We start from the raw sequence: 17,593 nt of genomic DNA, 5'->3' as shown, positions 1-17,593 counted from the left end.
AGCTCAGGTTTTGTCTCCTGTTACTTTTTTTGTTCCCTGTCTTCTCTCTTTCTTGCAGTCGGGTTTGGAACTGGGGTTGTCTCTCAGTTCCCTTAAGGGTCAGGTTTCGGCCCTTTCTATTCTTTTCCAGCGTCCTCTGGCTTCTAATTCTCATGTCCGGACCTTTCTTCAAGGAGTGGCGCATGCTGCCCCTCCTTATCGGTCACCTTCTCCCCCTTGGGACTTGAATCTGGTTCTGGGGGTCCTCCAAGGTGAACCTTTTTAACCCCTTAGGGAGGTGTCCCTGTGCCTCCTTTCTTGGAATGTGGCATTTCTTGCTATCACCTCCATTCGAAGAGTGTCTGAATTGGCAGCTCTCTCCTGCCTTTCTCCGTTTCTGGTGATTCATCAGGGCAAGGTTGTCTTCCGGCCAGATCCTTCCTTTTTGCATAAGGTGGTTTCGGCCTTTCATCTCAATGAGGACATTGTTCTTCCGTCCTTCTGTCCCGCTCCTTCTCATCCTAAGGAGCATTTACTCCACAAACTGGATGTGGTTCGGGCTGTTAGGTCTTACCTCTCTATCACTTCTTCGTTTCTTCAGTGTGATTCCTTTTTCGTCCTTACGGAAGGTCATCGCAAGGGACAACCTGCTTACAAGGCCACCATTTCTCGGTGGATCCGGTCTGCCATTTCGGAAACCTATCGCTGTAGGGGGAAGGTTCCTCCCTTCAGGGTTGTGGCTCATTCTACCCGTTCTGTTGGGGCATCCTGGGCTCTCCAGAACAAGGCCTCGGCCTCGCAGATTTGCAAGGCGGCTGCTTGGTCGTCTTTGCACACTTTCTCGAGGTTCTACCGGGTTCATACCTTCGCATCGGCTGATGCTAGTCTGGGCCGTAAAGTGCTGCAGGTGGCAGTGGAACAGCCGTCTGCCTAACTGATTATCTGCCCACCCAAGGGACGGCATTGGTACGTCCCACGGTCTGTATCCCCCAATGGAGCCGATAGAGAAAAGGAGATTTTTTAACACTTACCGTAAAATCTCTTTCTCGAAGGATCCATTGGGGGACACAGCTCCCACCCATTTGGGTTTCTCTTTGGTTTTCTGTCCGAGGGTGTGTTCAGTTATATTTTTTCTTCTGGTTCTCGGACAGTTCGTGTTTTTTCCTTGACCTGTCGGTCCTCTCCTATTGCTCTGGTACACAACCTGATTAGCTCAGGGCCTGGAGGCGGGTATATCCTGCTGGGAGGAGCCGACTTTTTTTGTTGCCATAGTGTCATACCTCCTAGAGACAGCAGCATACACCCACGGTCTGTGTCCCCCAATGGATCCTTTGAGAAGGAGATTTTTTAACACTTACCGTAAAATCTCTTTTTTCTAAATTTTAAATGTAAGCAAGCGACACAGCCATCCCTACACAAAAGGAGTGGTGTTTTTAATGTTAGTGGCAATCCCCAACATTCAATTTCATTCTTGTCCAGTTAAAGGGGTATTCTGGCATTATGCATCTTGGCCTCACGCCCCCTCCCATGGAAATGAATGGAGGGGGAGGGTGTGACATCACTAGGGGGCGTGGCTGTGACATCACATCCAGTTTGCAGCTTTCTGGCGGCCGTCCACTCCTGCCATTCCAAGAAGCCCTTTCCTTTTTCCTCTTCCACAGGCTGCTTCTTCCCGTGCTGTAGTTGGAGTCTTATGACACTCCATGGTACAGTGCACTAGGACCCCACAGCTACTCTTCCCATCAACATCCTGAACAGGCTGTAAACACTGTCTGGGTTGGTGTCTGTTCATAAATAGGCATCCCTTTTTTCCTGTGATTTTTGTGATTAATATGAGGTTTTATTAGCTTACTTTGTAATGATCTTATTCATTTATAGAACCCGGCAGTCGTTTTAACCAAAATGAGCAGTTTCCTGGTCCCAGGATTGACAGCAGTGGATCTCTTGATAAGATGAAACCTCTCTTAGGTTCAGGTAATTGTAAATATGGAGGATGTGAAAGACATCAGCTTTATTGCATGATGATGCTCCGGATCTGTTTTACCTGGCCAGAATTTGGTGCTTATTGTCTTCTATGGACAGCACCTCTATATGCCTCCGATTGGTATGTAGAATCGCATGCTACATTGTGATGCTGTAGTGCAGTGTTTCCCAACCAGGGTGCCTCCAGCTGTTGCAAAACTACAACTCCCAGCATGCCCGGACAGCCTTTGGCTGTCCGGGCATGCTGGGAATTGTAGTTTTGCAACAGCTGGACGCACCATGATTGGGAAACACTGCTTTAGTGCAATAGCTTTACACAGATAAATGATTGAAATGCTTCAGCCCTTCAAAGTAAATCTTACCAAATTAGCACCTATTAAACAATGACGAACAAGTGACATGTTTGTCACTTTTTAAATGTCTATTGTCCAGGATATTGTGAGTCTCTGGATTTGCTGTATTCACAAAGTATAATATTGGGATGTGCTGTGTTACCAATCATTCATGAGGGGCATGCACCAAAGCCACTATGCACTGTCTAGTCAGCATCAACAGTGTCAAAGCAGCTTTTGTAGCCAGATGTCACAATATCTTCCCCCCTCAAATCATCTAATGTGTTTTGTTTTGTAATATTATTTTATTTTACAGGTTCAGAAACACATTTCAGGCAAATTCCAGGCTCCAGGTTTGATAATACAGATCCTTCTAAGGATTCAAGACTTCTCATGGGGCAAGGAGCAGGAAATTATCCAGGTATTCCACATTGTGCACATTTGTGACCCACATAAGAAATGTTGTGAAAGCCTCTCTGGAACCTGGGATTTACATTGGTAATACTATTGAAAGGGTTGGCCAATTTTTCTACTGCTTGTTAAGAATACCAAAAATGGAAGCTATACCCACCTGTTTAATCAGTCCTTTCCTCTGGATCTCTCTACATGCGTGCAACGATAATATGCCCGTATACACAAGTCACCTCTGTAGACAGTCACTGGCCTCTGTAATATACAGCAGGAGAACACTGAAGCCAGTGATAACTAAGGCTGGGTTCACACCACGTTTTTGCAATACAGTTCCCGTATACGTTTTCAATTTGAAAACCTTATGGAACCGTATTGAAAACTGTACCCATTGACTCTCCATTGAAAACCATATGTCAAAAGATGCATCAGGTTGTGTCCATTTTGGATCCTGGACGGTTTTGTCAGGTTTTTTTTCCCGTACCCAAAACCGTAGCCTACCACGGTTTTTGGTCTGGGTAAAAAAACGTATTGAGATGTATACTTCTTTATTTTTATTTAACATGGGAGTCAATGGGAACCATACAGAACCGATTTCACCAGTTTTTAACTTTACACAGTTTTTTTCTTGGAATTTCAATCAAACAAGTAAAACTTTATTCATAATGGAGGGAAAAGTAATTTTTTTTAGTTGTTTTGAGGAATCCGTTTTTCATCAAAACCCTGATACGGAAACTGTATTGCAAAAACATGATGTGAACCCAGCCTTATACAGGTGTTTTTGCTACAGCTATATAAACAAAGCCAAAGGTGAGGACTGGAGTAGCGGCACTTTCTTCTGTGACATGAAGCAAAAGTCTGTCATCGCTGGTGATATTCTTTCCCGCACTATGAAAATAGCAACTCTGCTCCCTGAGATTGTGTTATAATTCTGTCATTCATTTACAGAACCTGGCAGTCATTATAAACAGAATGAGCCATTTCCTGGTTCCCGGATTGACAACAGTTTATACCCCGATAAGACAAAACTGCTACCTGGAGAAGGTAACTGCACATGTTCATGATGGGGGAAATTACAGTATATCATATAGATGCATTATTGGATGTTTTGTGGAAATTATCACCTTTACATAGTCCCAACTAATTACTAGTAGGAGGGTCCTGAGTCCCAGAGGAGTTTGAATGGACACATGGTCTGTCATATTAAATTCCTAAAGACATAGGACGTAAATGTACATCCTGATCCAATGGTATTTAGTGCACCAGGACATACATTTACATCCTATACAGGAGGCGAACATCGGGTCGGTGCTCACATCATGCATTGCAGGTCCCGACTGCGATCACGCTGATGTCTGCCATTAACTCCTCAATACAGATCACGTCATCTGCAGCAAGATGAATGCATGGCCGCGGGGATCAGATCAGCCAAGATGGCAGACGGAGGTTCCCTCACCTGCCTCCGTCCATCTTCCCCGCGTCGTCTTCTCTGGTCTGACATGGAGCAGACCAGAGAAGATCGCCAATAATACTGATCAGTGCCATGCCTATGCATAGCACTGAACAGTATTAGCAATCAAATAATTGCTTTAAATAGTTCCCTATGGGGCCAAAAAAAAAAATATTTATGTAGAGGATTCCATACGTTGAACGGCGTAAATGTAAAAACAAAAAAGTCCAACATTGCTTTGTTTTGGTCACCTCTCATTCCAAAATAAAATAATAAAATGTGATCAAATACTCAGATATATGCAAAAAAAAACCCTACAGATTACGGCATAAAAAATGAGCACTCATACAGCCCCGTATACAAAAAAAAAAGTGAAAGTCATAGGTGGTAAAAATAGGGCAATTTTTTTTACATATTTTGTTAAATGTAAAAATAGAAAAAATAAAAGCAGTACGATAATAGAAAAGTATGTTATTATGGGAATCATTATATTCATATTGACCCACAGAATACAAAAAATTGTCATTTTTACTGTATAGTGTACAGCGTAAAAATGAAACCCTCCTAAATGTGCAAAATTTCAGTTTTCTTTTCAATTTCCTCATACACATAATTTTTTCGGTTTGACGTCCATTTTATGGTGTCATTACAAAGTACAATTGGTAATTCAAAAAAATAAAATAAAAAGCCCTCACATGGGTCTGTATATGGAAATATAAAAGAGTTATGATTTTTAGAAGGCGAGGAGAAAAAAAACGAAAATGCAAACATTTTAATTGGCTGTGTCCTTAAAGGGGTACTCTGCTGCTCAGCGTTTGGAACAAACTGTTCCAAAAGCAGGAGCCAGTGCCGGGAGCTTGTGACGTCATTGCCCCGCCCTCTCATTACGTCACGCCCCCCTCAATGCAAGACTTGCATTGGGGGGCGGGGCGTGACATCACGAGGGGACGGGGTAATGATGTCACGAGCTCCAGGCGCTGGATCCCGCGTTCGGAGCAGTTTGTTCCAAATGCCGGGCAGCGGAATACCTCTTTAAGGCTAAAATGGGCTGTGTCCTTAAGGGGTTAAATAATTATTGAGCCCCTGTTGTCCTGCTTGCCGCCTCCTGCAAAATGTGTGTATAAATGTGTCCTGCACAATCAGGCAATAAATACAAATGGCTCAGTCACATCTGCCTTGTGATTCTGTTCATAAGCAAAAACCATGATGAAGTGCCAGGTCTGTCACACAACAGATACTGGTGGCATCTAACTGATCCTATTGCCTTATTATGAGACATCTGTATTCTTTTTGTCAAAATCCCCAAAAATAGAGCAAAACCTACCTTTAAGCTCCAGCACATATGTGAATGTAGCCTAAGTTGGTATTTCTTTGTGCCTGTTGTTAAAGGAGCATGTGCCTAACCCACTTTCATGTTGTCCAGCGTGAACAGCTTCTGAGCAGCTTCTGTTGTAAGATATCGCAATATCTAAGCGTCTTTTCAACAATTATGTTTCTTGGTCGCCTTATTGGGGAATACAGACACAATGGGTATTATGCTGCTGTCCACTAGTAGGCTGACACTAGGCAAAAAAAAGAAGTCTGCTCCTCCCAGCAGGATATACCCGCCTACAGGCACTGAGCCAGTGAGTTTTTAGCTTAGTGTCAGTAGGAGGCAGACACAGGTCTGGAGTTCTCTCCAGACCTGGTGTTTTCTGTTTTATTATTTTCTAGCTAGGAATGTTAAGATAAGGTTTTTTCCCTTTAGTTATTTTTCTAGGTTGGGCGACAGGAGCATGGCGCTACCTGATCACCCACATGCGATGAAGGGGCACGGTGCATAGAGTATGGGCCGTTAACCCCTTCTCTCCAACAGCCAGCGCCTGGCAGAGTACGCTGGGTCCGGGTCCCCCACTTGCCCCTGCCCGCCATACTATGGCAGTTTGGTGTGATGCAGCGTGGTTTTTAGCTGGCCGAAGACTTCAGGGTAAGTATAGGAAGATGAGGTCTGCGGGTGAGTATGTACTACATTCCCCCTTCCATTCCTCCTCTACCTTCTAGGGGTCCTATACACTATGCCCAGCTCCTCGGCTGCCATTGCTGGTGGCTGCTCTGGACAAGACCCCTCATGGCCCCAGCGCCAAACCTGTAGGGGTCAGTCCGGTGGCCTGTCTCCCTCCCTCACCCGGCCACTCAGCTCCCCAGCTCCACTAAGCTATGGACATTTTTCCCCAGCTCCTCTCACCCCATGTCGGCTAGCTGGCTGACGGACTAAGGTTCCCCTCCCCCCTGTACCTGTGTTGCAGCAGGCTTAGTGAGGCTGCATTTCATGGCCTTCTATGGGAACGGGTCTCCGGTCCATGGCCTTCTATGGGAACGGGTCTCTGGTCCGTGGCCGGGCAGTGCAGCAGTGGGGACGGGACGGCCGAATCAGGCATTCAGTCTCTGGCCTGGTCCGTGGGGCTGCCATTGGGGAGACGCGTTTTTGCACCGTTACTTCTCTTTTCCCTGCTGCCGGCACCCTGATCATGCAGCCCTGACCCTGTTTGGTCCCCAGCCTGGTTTATGGGACGGCTTCCGGGGAGGCGCGGTATCCAGCGTGCTGCGATTCCCGGCTGCCCGCTGGTGCTCCATAACTTTAGTCCCCTGGCAACTTGCATCCTCCCTGTCAGTGGTCCAGACCTAGGGATAGTCATCGGCATGGCTTGACTTCCATATCATTCCTTGGGGAATTTCAGGAAACCTGACAGCACCTGTCTGTTTCGTTCGCCACCGGTCATCAGGGCCAGGTCTGCTGTGCCTGAAGTTCCGTTCTCCCCTCTACCTGTGTGAGGTACCTGAACAGGGTGACATGGCGTGGGTGACAAATTCTCTGCAGCTTCCGTAGGCTAATCCAGTGTAATCTGGTGAGTGTGTCATCTGCCACAGCTGCTGTGAGTGAGAGTAGACCGATGTACAATAGACCCTCTTTGACTCCTAGGGAGTACGTAACGCCTGCCGCATCTGCAGTTCCGATACCCCACTATACGTGTGAGTGGACCGATGTAGGTTGGACACTCTGCGATGCCCATGGATGGCGTGATGTTTACCACATCTGCATTTGCAGTTACGGCACTCCACTGTGAGTGGGAGTTGCAACGTATATTGGACCCTCTACAACTCTTAGGGAATACTTGACACCTGCTGCATCCGTGGCTGCAGTTCCGGTTCCCCACTATACGTGTGAGTGGACCGATGCTAATTGGACCCTCTGTGATGCCCATAGACAGCACGATGTCTGTCACATCTGCACTGGCAGTTCCGGTACCCCACTGCATGTGGGAGTTGACGATGGGGTGATCCTGCGTGTGCTGAGCATTCTCTATCACGTACAGGGGAACGTGCGGTCTGCCACACTGCAGCTGAGATTCCGGCCCCCCACTTCCTTTGGGAGGTGTCCTATTACTGTCCCTCCAGGTGCAATGTACCACCTTCGCAAGCAGCAGCAACCCCTTTATCGCTGCCATGTGTTATGTACCATGGGTGTACAGTCATGTCTGCTATTGTCCTGGTCAGAAGCCTATGCAGTGATTGCCTCTTTCACGGTGGCGGTTCTAGTACTCTTCTACTGGTACGAGGGGCTCTGTAGAGTGACCCTGTGTATTCAACGGGCTCTGGACAGTCATGGTGTCCTTTTCCTCCCTTCCTTATGTGAAGTATCAATGGTTTTATAGGGGCAGTACATTGTGGACTACCTGCTGTACTCCCCCCCCCCCCCCCCCCTTTTTTATAGAAAGGGCAGGTTTGCGGAGTACCTGCATGGGTCACTAGAGCCTTTTCTCTTCCCCCTTCCACGGGGGGAGTCGTTCAGTCATTCGTGGACTGACATTGTATACAGGTCGGGGCTTAGTGGATTCCGACTCTGGCTAGTCCAGGGTTCACATTTCCCTTCCCAGAAAAGGTATCATGGTGAGCTACTCTACTGCTCTGGCTGGTTCATCCATCAAATTTTTCTCCATGGCATGGGTATTAGTTTTCTTGCTACCTATTTCTGTTGCCTACGATACGATGCCTGCTATTCATCATGCAGTAATTTTTCACACCCTGGCTCATGGGCAGGTTTCGTAGGTGGCCTATTTTTTCTCCTGCTGGGATGGTTACTGCTCTCACCCCCCCTGTTTTTTCTGCGTGGGGTGTTGGTGACCCTGGCGTGGTTTCTACTCTAGTTAACCTGACCCTCATGTGGCACTCTCCTTCAGGGTAACTTGCTTAGGCTACATCCGGGCAGTCCTTGTGTGGTTTCTGCATCAGTCTCGATGCGGCATTTCCGTCCTCTTTCGGGGTGGGTGTCAGTTGTTCAGTGACTGGACAACAGTCTGGTGGGCGACCTCCTGCGCCCAGATAATGTCTTCTGTTTATGTGCCTTATTGTTTCCGCTGGACTGACACCGGAGCTGGGTCCCTTCTGTCTCTCTCTCTGTGCCTTGCCTTCTGGGCTGTGTTTCCTTGGAGTCATCCAGTCCGTTCTGACCGCTCGGATCCAATGCTTATTCGGAATTGTCTAGCCTCTCGTCCCTTGTATCTGAGGGTTCTTGGGCTGCGCAGTGATCTCGGTGCTAGTGTTGCCTGTTGCTCTGCCTGCCGTTCCCTCTAAGGGTAGGCCACTTCGTTCATGGTGGTCCCTACTTGTTCTGGACCCTTTGTGTTGTGCTATCTTCCAGGTGGCAGTTACATGTCTCGGTCTCCAAGGTAGTTTCCCTATTCTTTTCGGCCTAGGGCTCTTCACCTGGGGCGTTTTGCCCCGGCTTGGGCTTGCTTAGCCACTTCTGGTGTGGGACCCCGTGGTCCCTCAACTTATTCCCGGATGTAGGACCCTCTGGTTCTCATGAAGACTGTTCCAGGGTTTCCAGATAGTTCTAACCTCCTTACCGACCTGTTTGTCTCTCATCGTCTCCCTCTGGGGTGAACGGACCTTGTGGCCGAGGGCCCTTCTGTCCTCCTGGTTACCTCTGTCTGGCAATTCGCACCTAGATGGGTGTTGTACTCCCGTCGCCCTCAATTTTCCTCGCCTTTCCAGGCGATACTGTGTGCTCTTTGAGTTTCGTCTTCCACCCGGTCCCTTGGCAGCATGGCCTTGGGACTGTGGTTCGGTGTCCGGGTCTCTCGGTCCGAGCAGTCAGCAATGTGCTCCTGCCCTAGTCGTCTTCTGGGCCGGAGTGTTGTGCGTTTGGGCCTGGACATGGATCTTGTTTGTCTGTCTTTCTTCTCCTTTTCCGGCGGCTTCTAGTTCCACCTTCTGAAGGTTTTGCACTCTGCTGGGCATGTTCAGCTGCCGCCTTCTTGTCATTCTCTCTTCTCTGCCTCAGTCCTGTAGTTGCAGCTGGCCTCCTAGTGGGACTCTCGCTTCGGGCCTGTCCTGCACGCTTCTCTTCTGGCAGCTGGAGTTTCCTCGCCATGTTTGTTTGCTTTGTGGAACCCCTGAATTAGAGTTATCTTGTCGCTCTCTCTTCCACGTTTGGGCCAGGCCTCGGTGGTCCTGTGCCTTATGTTTTTTCTGTGGTGTTCGCCCTCCGGCCAGGGGGCTGTCTGGCCGTCAGGCCCCAGATGTTGCATTTGTTTAGAGGTTGGACCACCATCCTTGCTTGGTTCCTTCCATTTCAGGTCCTAGCTCTCCCCTCATGTTTTGTGGGTGTTTCCAGGTGGTGGGTTTCCTGTTTCCTCCTAGGCCTCTTCCACGTTCCTGTGCGATTGGGTATAGTTCAGTCCCTGAATTGCTCTTCCCCTTTCTGGCGGTTGTTTTTCCTACCCCAGGGACTGCTTTGGGACGTCCCATGGTCTCTGTGTTCCCCCTAAAAGGCGACCGAGAAAAGGAGATTTTCTTTGTACTCACCGTAAAATCTCTTTCTCGTAGCCTTCATTGGGGAACACAGCACCCACCCATTTATGGTTCCTGGTCAGGTTGTTTTGTTGCCTGTTTGTTACTTTTGTCCTTCGGATGAATCTCCTTTGTTTGTCTTCTCCTTCTGCTTTGTGACACAACTGATTAGCTCTGTGCCTGAAGGCGGGTATTTTCTGCTGGGAGGAGCAAACCTCTTTTTTTGCCTAGTCTCAGACTCCTAGTGGACAGCAGCATAATACCCATGGTTCTCTGTGTTCCCCAATGAAGGCTACGAGAAAGAGAATTTACGGTCAGTACAAAAAAATTCTTCTTTTTCATTCCTCAGGTCCTGAAACACATTTCAGTCACAGTCAGGGCATTTCTGGCTCCAGATATGATAATCAAGGCCCCTCTAAGGAAGCAAGACCTCTGGTTGGACAAGGAGCAGGCAGATATTCAGGTATCCCCCATTGTGACTTACAAAGTTATGATTTATGTGGGAAATGTATTAATGCCTCTCCTCTCAGCTCTGCTTTACATTAGCAATACGGTTAAAAGGGTTGTCTTAATTTCCTACTACTTCTAATATAAAAGTGTTCTAATATAAAAATATCAGCTGTACTCGTTTAAAGTGGTGTTCCGGCTTTATACATCTTATCCCCTATTCGAAAGATAGGGGATAAGATGTATGATCGCAGGGGTCCTGTCGCTGGGGACCCCCGCCATCTTGGTGCAGCCCTGGCATTCTGTGCAGGGTGCTGTCTACCAGACGGGGACGTAACGTCACAGCCACGTCCCCTAGTGATACCACGCCCCCTCCATTCATGTCTATAGGAGGGGGCGTGACAGCTGTCGTGCCCCCTTCCATAGACATGAATGGAGGGGGCTTGGTGTGATGTCACTAGGGAGTGTGGCCATGACATTACCACTGCAGCCATGTAAGCAAAGCTGCGGCCACTTATACTGGTGAATATAGTGTCTATTGTTGTTACTAGAACAATAATAAAGAGTAGGATATTTTTCCCCATAAGTTGGACATTTAAATCCTCACCCCCCCCCCCCCCCTCAAGACCTGAAAATATAGGAAATAAGCCCCAATATCCTATTACTCTCCTCATATCACACCCCAGAGTTCAGAAAGCTGGTAGGGTCCTCGCTCTATAGGACTATTGTAACTCTCCCTCTGCTTTCTTCATATGCTGTAATTGCTGGTGATTTTCTTTCCAGTGTGACCAAAATTGCAATGCTTCTCGTTGAGATTGTGTTATAATTCTATTATTATTTATTTACAGAACCTGCCAGTCATTATAAGCAGAATGAGCCGCTTCCTGGTCCCCACGATAAGACAAAACCACCACCTGGAGCAGGTAACTACAGATGTCCATGATCAGAGAATTTAACAATTATCATACTGATTATTATTGTTGGATTAGTGGATGTTTTAGTGAATGTGAAAGCAGTTATGACATGGACAACGTTTATCACCTATCAGCAGTCCCCACTGGTCTCTAGTAAGGGGGGCCCAAGCCCCAATTCCAGAGGAGTTTGAATGTAGGCATGGTCAGACATGGTCTGTCATATACAGATCAGGCCATAAATACATAGAGCTCTGTCACACCTGCTTTGTGTTTTTTCTATAAGAGGAAAACATGACGCAGTGCTGGATCTGTAGCACCACCATGGCGACTAACTAATCCTATTGACAGCTCTGTTTTTCCTGTCACAAAGGACAAAATCTAGAGCCTCCAGCACAGATGTGAATTCACATTTCTTTGTGCCCATTGTTAAAGGTGTATGTGCCTAAGCCGGCTGTCATGTTATTAAGGGTGAACAGAGCCAAAGCAGGTTCTGTAGCATAATCTACAATATCTATGGGTATTATCAAAACTTTGTTTTTTCATTTCACAGGTTTCAATCAGACTCAGGGCATTTCTGGTACCAGATTAGATAATCTGGGCCCCTCTAAGGAACTTAGACCTCTGATGGGGCAAGGAGCAGGCAGATATTCAGGTATTCTGCATTTGGACTTACTCAGCTGTGATTCACATGAGAAATGTTGTCAAAGCCTCTCTTCTCTGCTTAACGGTGGTAATACTATTAAAGCTGTTTATGAATTTCCTTACTTATTAGATTTCTTGTGCAAAAATATGAGCTATACTCACTTTAGTTATGACTGGGGGGGGGGGGCAGAAAAATTGGAGAAAAAATTTTTTTTTGTTCCACTTGTTTTCCCAAAGCCATTTGCTTTTCTTGAACATGTTATTTATTTTTCCTCCTCTCAGTAAAATGGTGAGAGCAATATCCAGTACTGAAATCATTTTCAATTCGTAAAACTACTCCACACTTACCGTATTTATCGGGGTATACCACGCACTGGCCTATAACACGCACCCTCATTTTACCAAGGATATGTGGGTAAAAAAAGTTTTTTACCCAAATATCCATGGTAAAATGAGGGTGCGTGTATACCCCGATACACCCCCAGGAAAGGCAGGGGGAGAGAGGCCGTCGCTGCCCACTTCTCTCCCCCTGCCTTTCCTGGGGTCTAGAGCCCTGCTGCCGACCCTTCTCTCCCCCTGGCTATCGGCGCCGCTGCCCGTTCTGTCCCCCTGACTATCGGTGTCGGCGCCCCATGGGGCGCCGATAGCCAGGGGGAGAGAAGGGGCAGCGGCACCCATTGCCAGCGCCGCTGCCCTGTTGCCTCCCCCCATCCCCGGTGGCATAATTACCTGTTGCCGGGGTCGGGTCCGCGCTGCTGCAGGCCTCCGGCGTGCGTCCCCTGCGTCGTTGCTATGCGCTGCACGGCGCGGCGCATGACGTCAGTGCGCCGCGCCATGCATCGCAACGACGCAGGGTTTTTATATTTTTCCTCACCCCACCCAAGACCTGAAAATATAGGAGATAAGCCCCTATATTTTACTCTCCTCATATAATACTCAGAGATCAGCTGTTAGGTAGCGTCCTCACTATCTACAACTATTGTAACTCTCCCTGTGCTTTATTCCTTTGTTGTAACTGCTGGTTATTTTAATTCCAGGACTACTAAAGTTGCAATGCTGTTTATTGGGATTGTGTTATAATTTTATCATTATTCATTTACAGAACCTGACAGTCATTATAAGCAGAATGATAAGTTTCCTGGTTCCCGGGTTGATAATAGTTTATACCCCGATAAGACAAAACCACTACCTGGAGCAGGTAAGTGCAGATGTTTAGGATCAGAGATTTTGCCAACTATCATATTGATGCATTATTAGATGTTTTAGTTAATGTGCAAGGGATTATCCTATGGAGAATGTTTGTCACCTATCCATAGTCCCCACTGATGTCTGGTATGGGGGTCATCATCCTAGAAGAGTTTAAATGGAGCCATAGTTACACATGGTCTATCATATAAAATAATTATTGGGGCCTTGTTGTCCTGCTTGCCTCCCTGCAAGATGTGCATATAAATGTGTTCTATACAGATCAGGCAATAAATACAGCTCTGTTGCTTTTTTTAGAAGAGGAAACCATGATGCACTGCTAAATCAAACACTGGTGGTACCTAGATGATCCTATTATTTTCCTATAGATTCCCCTAGGGGTAATCCAAAAGTACCCTAATTTCCCACATACTTATTTTTAAAATATTCCCATAAGCTTTATTTCATTTATATCACTACACCCTGTATTAAAATTAGAGTGCTGAAAGCCCCTGATTCCTTTAGTGTACAATGATCTGTTGGAGAGATTCTTCGACAACAGTGTAAATTGTTAAACAGTTTAGGTGTGCCTGCAGGTCACACTTATTTCTGTATTCCGGCTCAGCACTCTGTATTTAAAAACTCCTACTCTGCCCCCCCTCGACATGTTTCGCTACGTAAGTAGTAGGGATCGACCGATTATCAGTTTGGCCGATATTATCGGCTGATATTCACGATTTAGGACGTTATCGGTATCGGCAATTACCATGCCAATAATGCCCCGCCTCGCCTCCCTCTCCAGAGACCGCCGCCACCACTGTCCCCGCTGTCCCATTGCCTCCTCCATCCCCGATTTTATAATTACCTGTTCCCGGGGTCCGCTCTACTTCTGGCTCCTGAGGCGTCCTGCGCTATTGCTGTGCGCTGCGCAATAACAAGTGACGTCCTCAACGCGACGTCACTGTCAGTGCGCACAGTGACGGCTCAGGACACCGACGGAGCCAGAAGTAGCGCGGACCCTGGGAACAGGTAATTATAAAACCGGGGATGGGGGAGGTAATGGGGCAGCGGCGGTGGTTGGACTCTGGATCGGCAGGGGGAGAGAAGCGGGCAGCGGTGGTCTCTGGCCAGAGGATAGGCAGGGGGGCAGCGGCGGTGGTGGTTGGACTAGGGAGGACCCCAGGACAGGCAGGAGGAGAGAAGGGGGTGGTGGTGGCGGTCTCTGGCCCTGCAAAAGCCGCTGCAGTTCATTGATTTAAAGCGCCCGCTTTAAATCATTGATCTGCAGCGGCTTCTGGTGGGGGGGGGGGTGGGGGGGTTGAATAGCTGATAGCTTATACCGATATTCCGGTATAAGTTATCGGCCTCAAAGTTCACAGAGTTTCGGTATCGGCCCTAAAAAATAAGTATCGGTCGATCCCTAGTAAGTAGCTTTATCAAGAGGCGGTGGGCCTCTTGATAAAGCTACTTACGTAGCAAAACATGTCGAAGGGGCAGAGTAGGAGTTTTTAAATACAGAGTGCTGAGCCGGAATACAGAAATAAGTGTGACCTGCAGACAAACCTAAACTGTTTAACAATTTACACTGTTGTCGGAGAATCTGTCCAACAGATCATTGTACACAAAAGGACTCAGCCGCTTTCAGCACTCTAATTTTAATACAGGGTGTAGTGATATAAATGACATAAAGCTTATGGGAATATTTTAAAAATAAGTATATTGGAAATTAGGGTACTTTTGGATTACCCCTAGGTTAATCCAATTGAAATTAACCTTCCATATTGAAAATTAACCCTCCATATACTGGTCTTGACCAGAAATGGTAGATGATCCTATTAACTTATTATTAAACATCACTGTTCTTCCTTTCAAAGGCAACAACATTTTCTATGTAGTCTCCAACACAATTGTGATCATAGCCTAAGTCGGCACTTCTTTGTGCCCATTGTTAAAGGTGCATGCACCTAAGACACTGTCGTGCTCTCCGGTGTGAACCGTGTCAAAGCAGTTTCTGTAGCAAGATCTTACAATATCGAAGGGTCTTTTTTAACAATTTTGTTTTTATTTCACAGGTTTCAATCAGACTCAAGGCATTTCTGATACCAGATATGATAATCTGGGTCCCTCTAAGGAACCAAGAGCTATGTATGGGCAAGGAGCAGGCAGATATTCAGGTATCCCACATTATGACTTGCACAGCTCTGATTCACATGCATAATGTTGTGAAAGCCTCTCCTTTAACTGGCCACTGTCAGATCTTAAAACCTTTTATTGTTGTTACTGATGAAAACTAAAGACCTATTTTTTATAGTTGTTTAAAATTTTTTGAATGTTTAATAAAGAAAACTGCTCCTGAAAATCCCACCACTAGGGGTCTCCATACCTACCGGGACACTAACCAGTCCTGCAGCATCATCAGGTTTGTCCACGAGTCACGGACTCGTGGACAAGAGATGACTCAAGGCTGCATAAGCAGACGGACCAATCATCTCCCATCACAAGAGAGTGACAAGGATTTCTAACACTGAGCTAGTGAAAAGAGGGATTTTTATTTTTGTCATCAAGGGGTAGGACATTTTTTAATAAGTTGAACAAGCCATTTAAAGCCTCATCCCATTCAAGACCTGAAAATATAGGAAATAAGCCCCGATATCCTACTCCTCTTTATAAGACACTTAGAGTTCAGCTATGTGGAGCTGTTTGGTAGGGTCCTCACTATCTACTATTGCAGCTCTTCCTCTGCTTTATTCCTATGACATGGAACAAAGATAGTAATCGCTGGTATTTTCTTTCCAGTGCGACCAAAATAATTACTCTGCTCCTTGAGATTGTGTTATAATTCTATCATTATTCATTTACAGAACCTGACAGTCATTATAAGCCGAATGAGAAGTTTCCTGGTTCCTGGGCTGACAACAGTTTATACCCCGATAAGACAAAAGCGCTACCTGGAGCAGGTAAGTACAGATTTTCAGGGTCAGAGAAGTTAGAGATTATAATATTGATGCATCATTGGATGTTTTAGTGAATGTGTTAGGAGTTATCCTATAGAGCAGTGGTCTCCAACCTGTGGACCTCCAGATGTTGCAAAACTACAACTCCCAGCATGCCCGGACAGCCAACGGCTGTCCGGGCATGCTGGGGGTTGTAGTTTTGTAACATCTGGAGGTCCACAGGTTGGAGACCACTGCTATAGAGAATGCTTATCACATATTCCCAGTCTCCGTTGCTCACTAGTATGGGGGATCCAGAGAAGTTTGTGCAGTTATCACGTCTCACAATATACTGTATATGAAGCCCTGTATATTCTGTTGTATCAAGAGAACCTGTTACATCGACTCTCATATTTTATCAAATAGTTATTGGAGCCCTGACATCCCCCATACCCCCTCAGGCAAAATGTGTGTAAAAATATATATGGCTCTGTCATATCTGCATTGTGATTTGTCACATGACCACCACTTGTGACAACTAACTGAGCCTATATACTTATTATTAGACAGTGCTTTTCTTCCAATAAAACATGACAAATCTGCAATGCAGCCTCCAGCAGAGATGTGAACAATAGCCTAAGATGGCATTCTATTATGCCTATTGTTAACAGTACATGCCCCTAAGATGCCATCATGCTATCCAGTGTGAATAGCATTGGAGCAGCTTCTCTTCTGAGATTTCATAATTTTTTTCATTTCACAGGTTTCAATCAGACCCAGGGCACTTCTGGCTCCAGATTCGATAATCCAGGCCCCTCTAAGGATGCAAGACCTCTGGTTGGACAAGGAGCAGGCAGATATTCAGGTATCCCCTATTGTGATTTTTTATTCAGGAGAAATTTTGGAAAAGGCTCTTCTCTCAGCTGTGCTTTACATTGGTAATACTATTTAAAGGGGTACTCCACCCCTGGCATCTTATCCCCTATCCAAATGATAGGGGATAAGATGTTAGATCGCCACGGTCCCGCTGCTGGGGACCCCGGGGATCGCCGCTGCGGCACCCCGACATCATTACTGCACATAGCGAGTTCGCTTTGTTAGTAATGACGGGCGATACAGGGGCCGGAGCAGCGTGACGTCATGGCTCCGCCCCTCATGACATCACAGCCCATCCCCTTAATGCAAGTCTATGGCAGGGGGCGTGCCGACCGCCACGCCCCCTTCCATAGACTTGTATTGACGGGGACGGGCCGTGACGTCACGAGGGGTGGAGCCGTGATGTAACGATGCTCCGGCCCCTGTATTGCCCGTCATTACGTGCAGAGCGATCTCGCTCTGCGCAGTAATGATAGCGGGGTGCTGCAGCAGCGATCCCCGGGGTCCCCAGCAGCAGCACCGCGGCGATCTGACATCTTATGCCCTATCCTTTGGATAGGGGATAAGATGTCTAGGGGCGGAGTACCCCTTTAAGGGGTTGTCTTTCCTATT

General features: G+C 46.8%; 1 protein-coding gene across 1 annotated transcript in view; it reads left to right on the top strand.

Moving 5' to 3' along the window:
- Positions 1 to 17,593, top strand: part of LOC130295667 (uncharacterized) — a 114,783-nt gene that overhangs the window by 71,496 nt on the left and 25,694 nt on the right. Inside the window, exons 22-31 of the mRNA XM_056546661.1 lie at positions 1,858 to 1,953; positions 2,611 to 2,715; positions 3,651 to 3,746; positions 10,334 to 10,447; positions 11,280 to 11,354; positions 11,896 to 11,997; positions 13,090 to 13,185; positions 15,245 to 15,346; positions 16,034 to 16,129; positions 16,869 to 16,970. Coding sequence (XP_056402636.1) covers positions 1,858 to 1,953; positions 2,611 to 2,715; positions 3,651 to 3,746; positions 10,334 to 10,447; positions 11,280 to 11,354; positions 11,896 to 11,997; positions 13,090 to 13,185; positions 15,245 to 15,346; positions 16,034 to 16,129; positions 16,869 to 16,970 — 984 coding nt within the window. The remainder of the gene's footprint in view (positions 1 to 1,857; positions 1,954 to 2,610; positions 2,716 to 3,650; positions 3,747 to 10,333; positions 10,448 to 11,279; positions 11,355 to 11,895; positions 11,998 to 13,089; positions 13,186 to 15,244; positions 15,347 to 16,033; positions 16,130 to 16,868; positions 16,971 to 17,593) is intronic.

The sequence above is a fragment of the Hyla sarda genome, chromosome 11 (assembly GCF_029499605.1).
Source record: "Hyla sarda isolate aHylSar1 chromosome 11, aHylSar1.hap1, whole genome shotgun sequence".
NCBI lineage: Eukaryota > Metazoa > Chordata > Amphibia > Anura > Hylidae > Hyla > Hyla sarda.
This window is presented reverse-complemented; position numbering and strand designations above follow the sequence as displayed.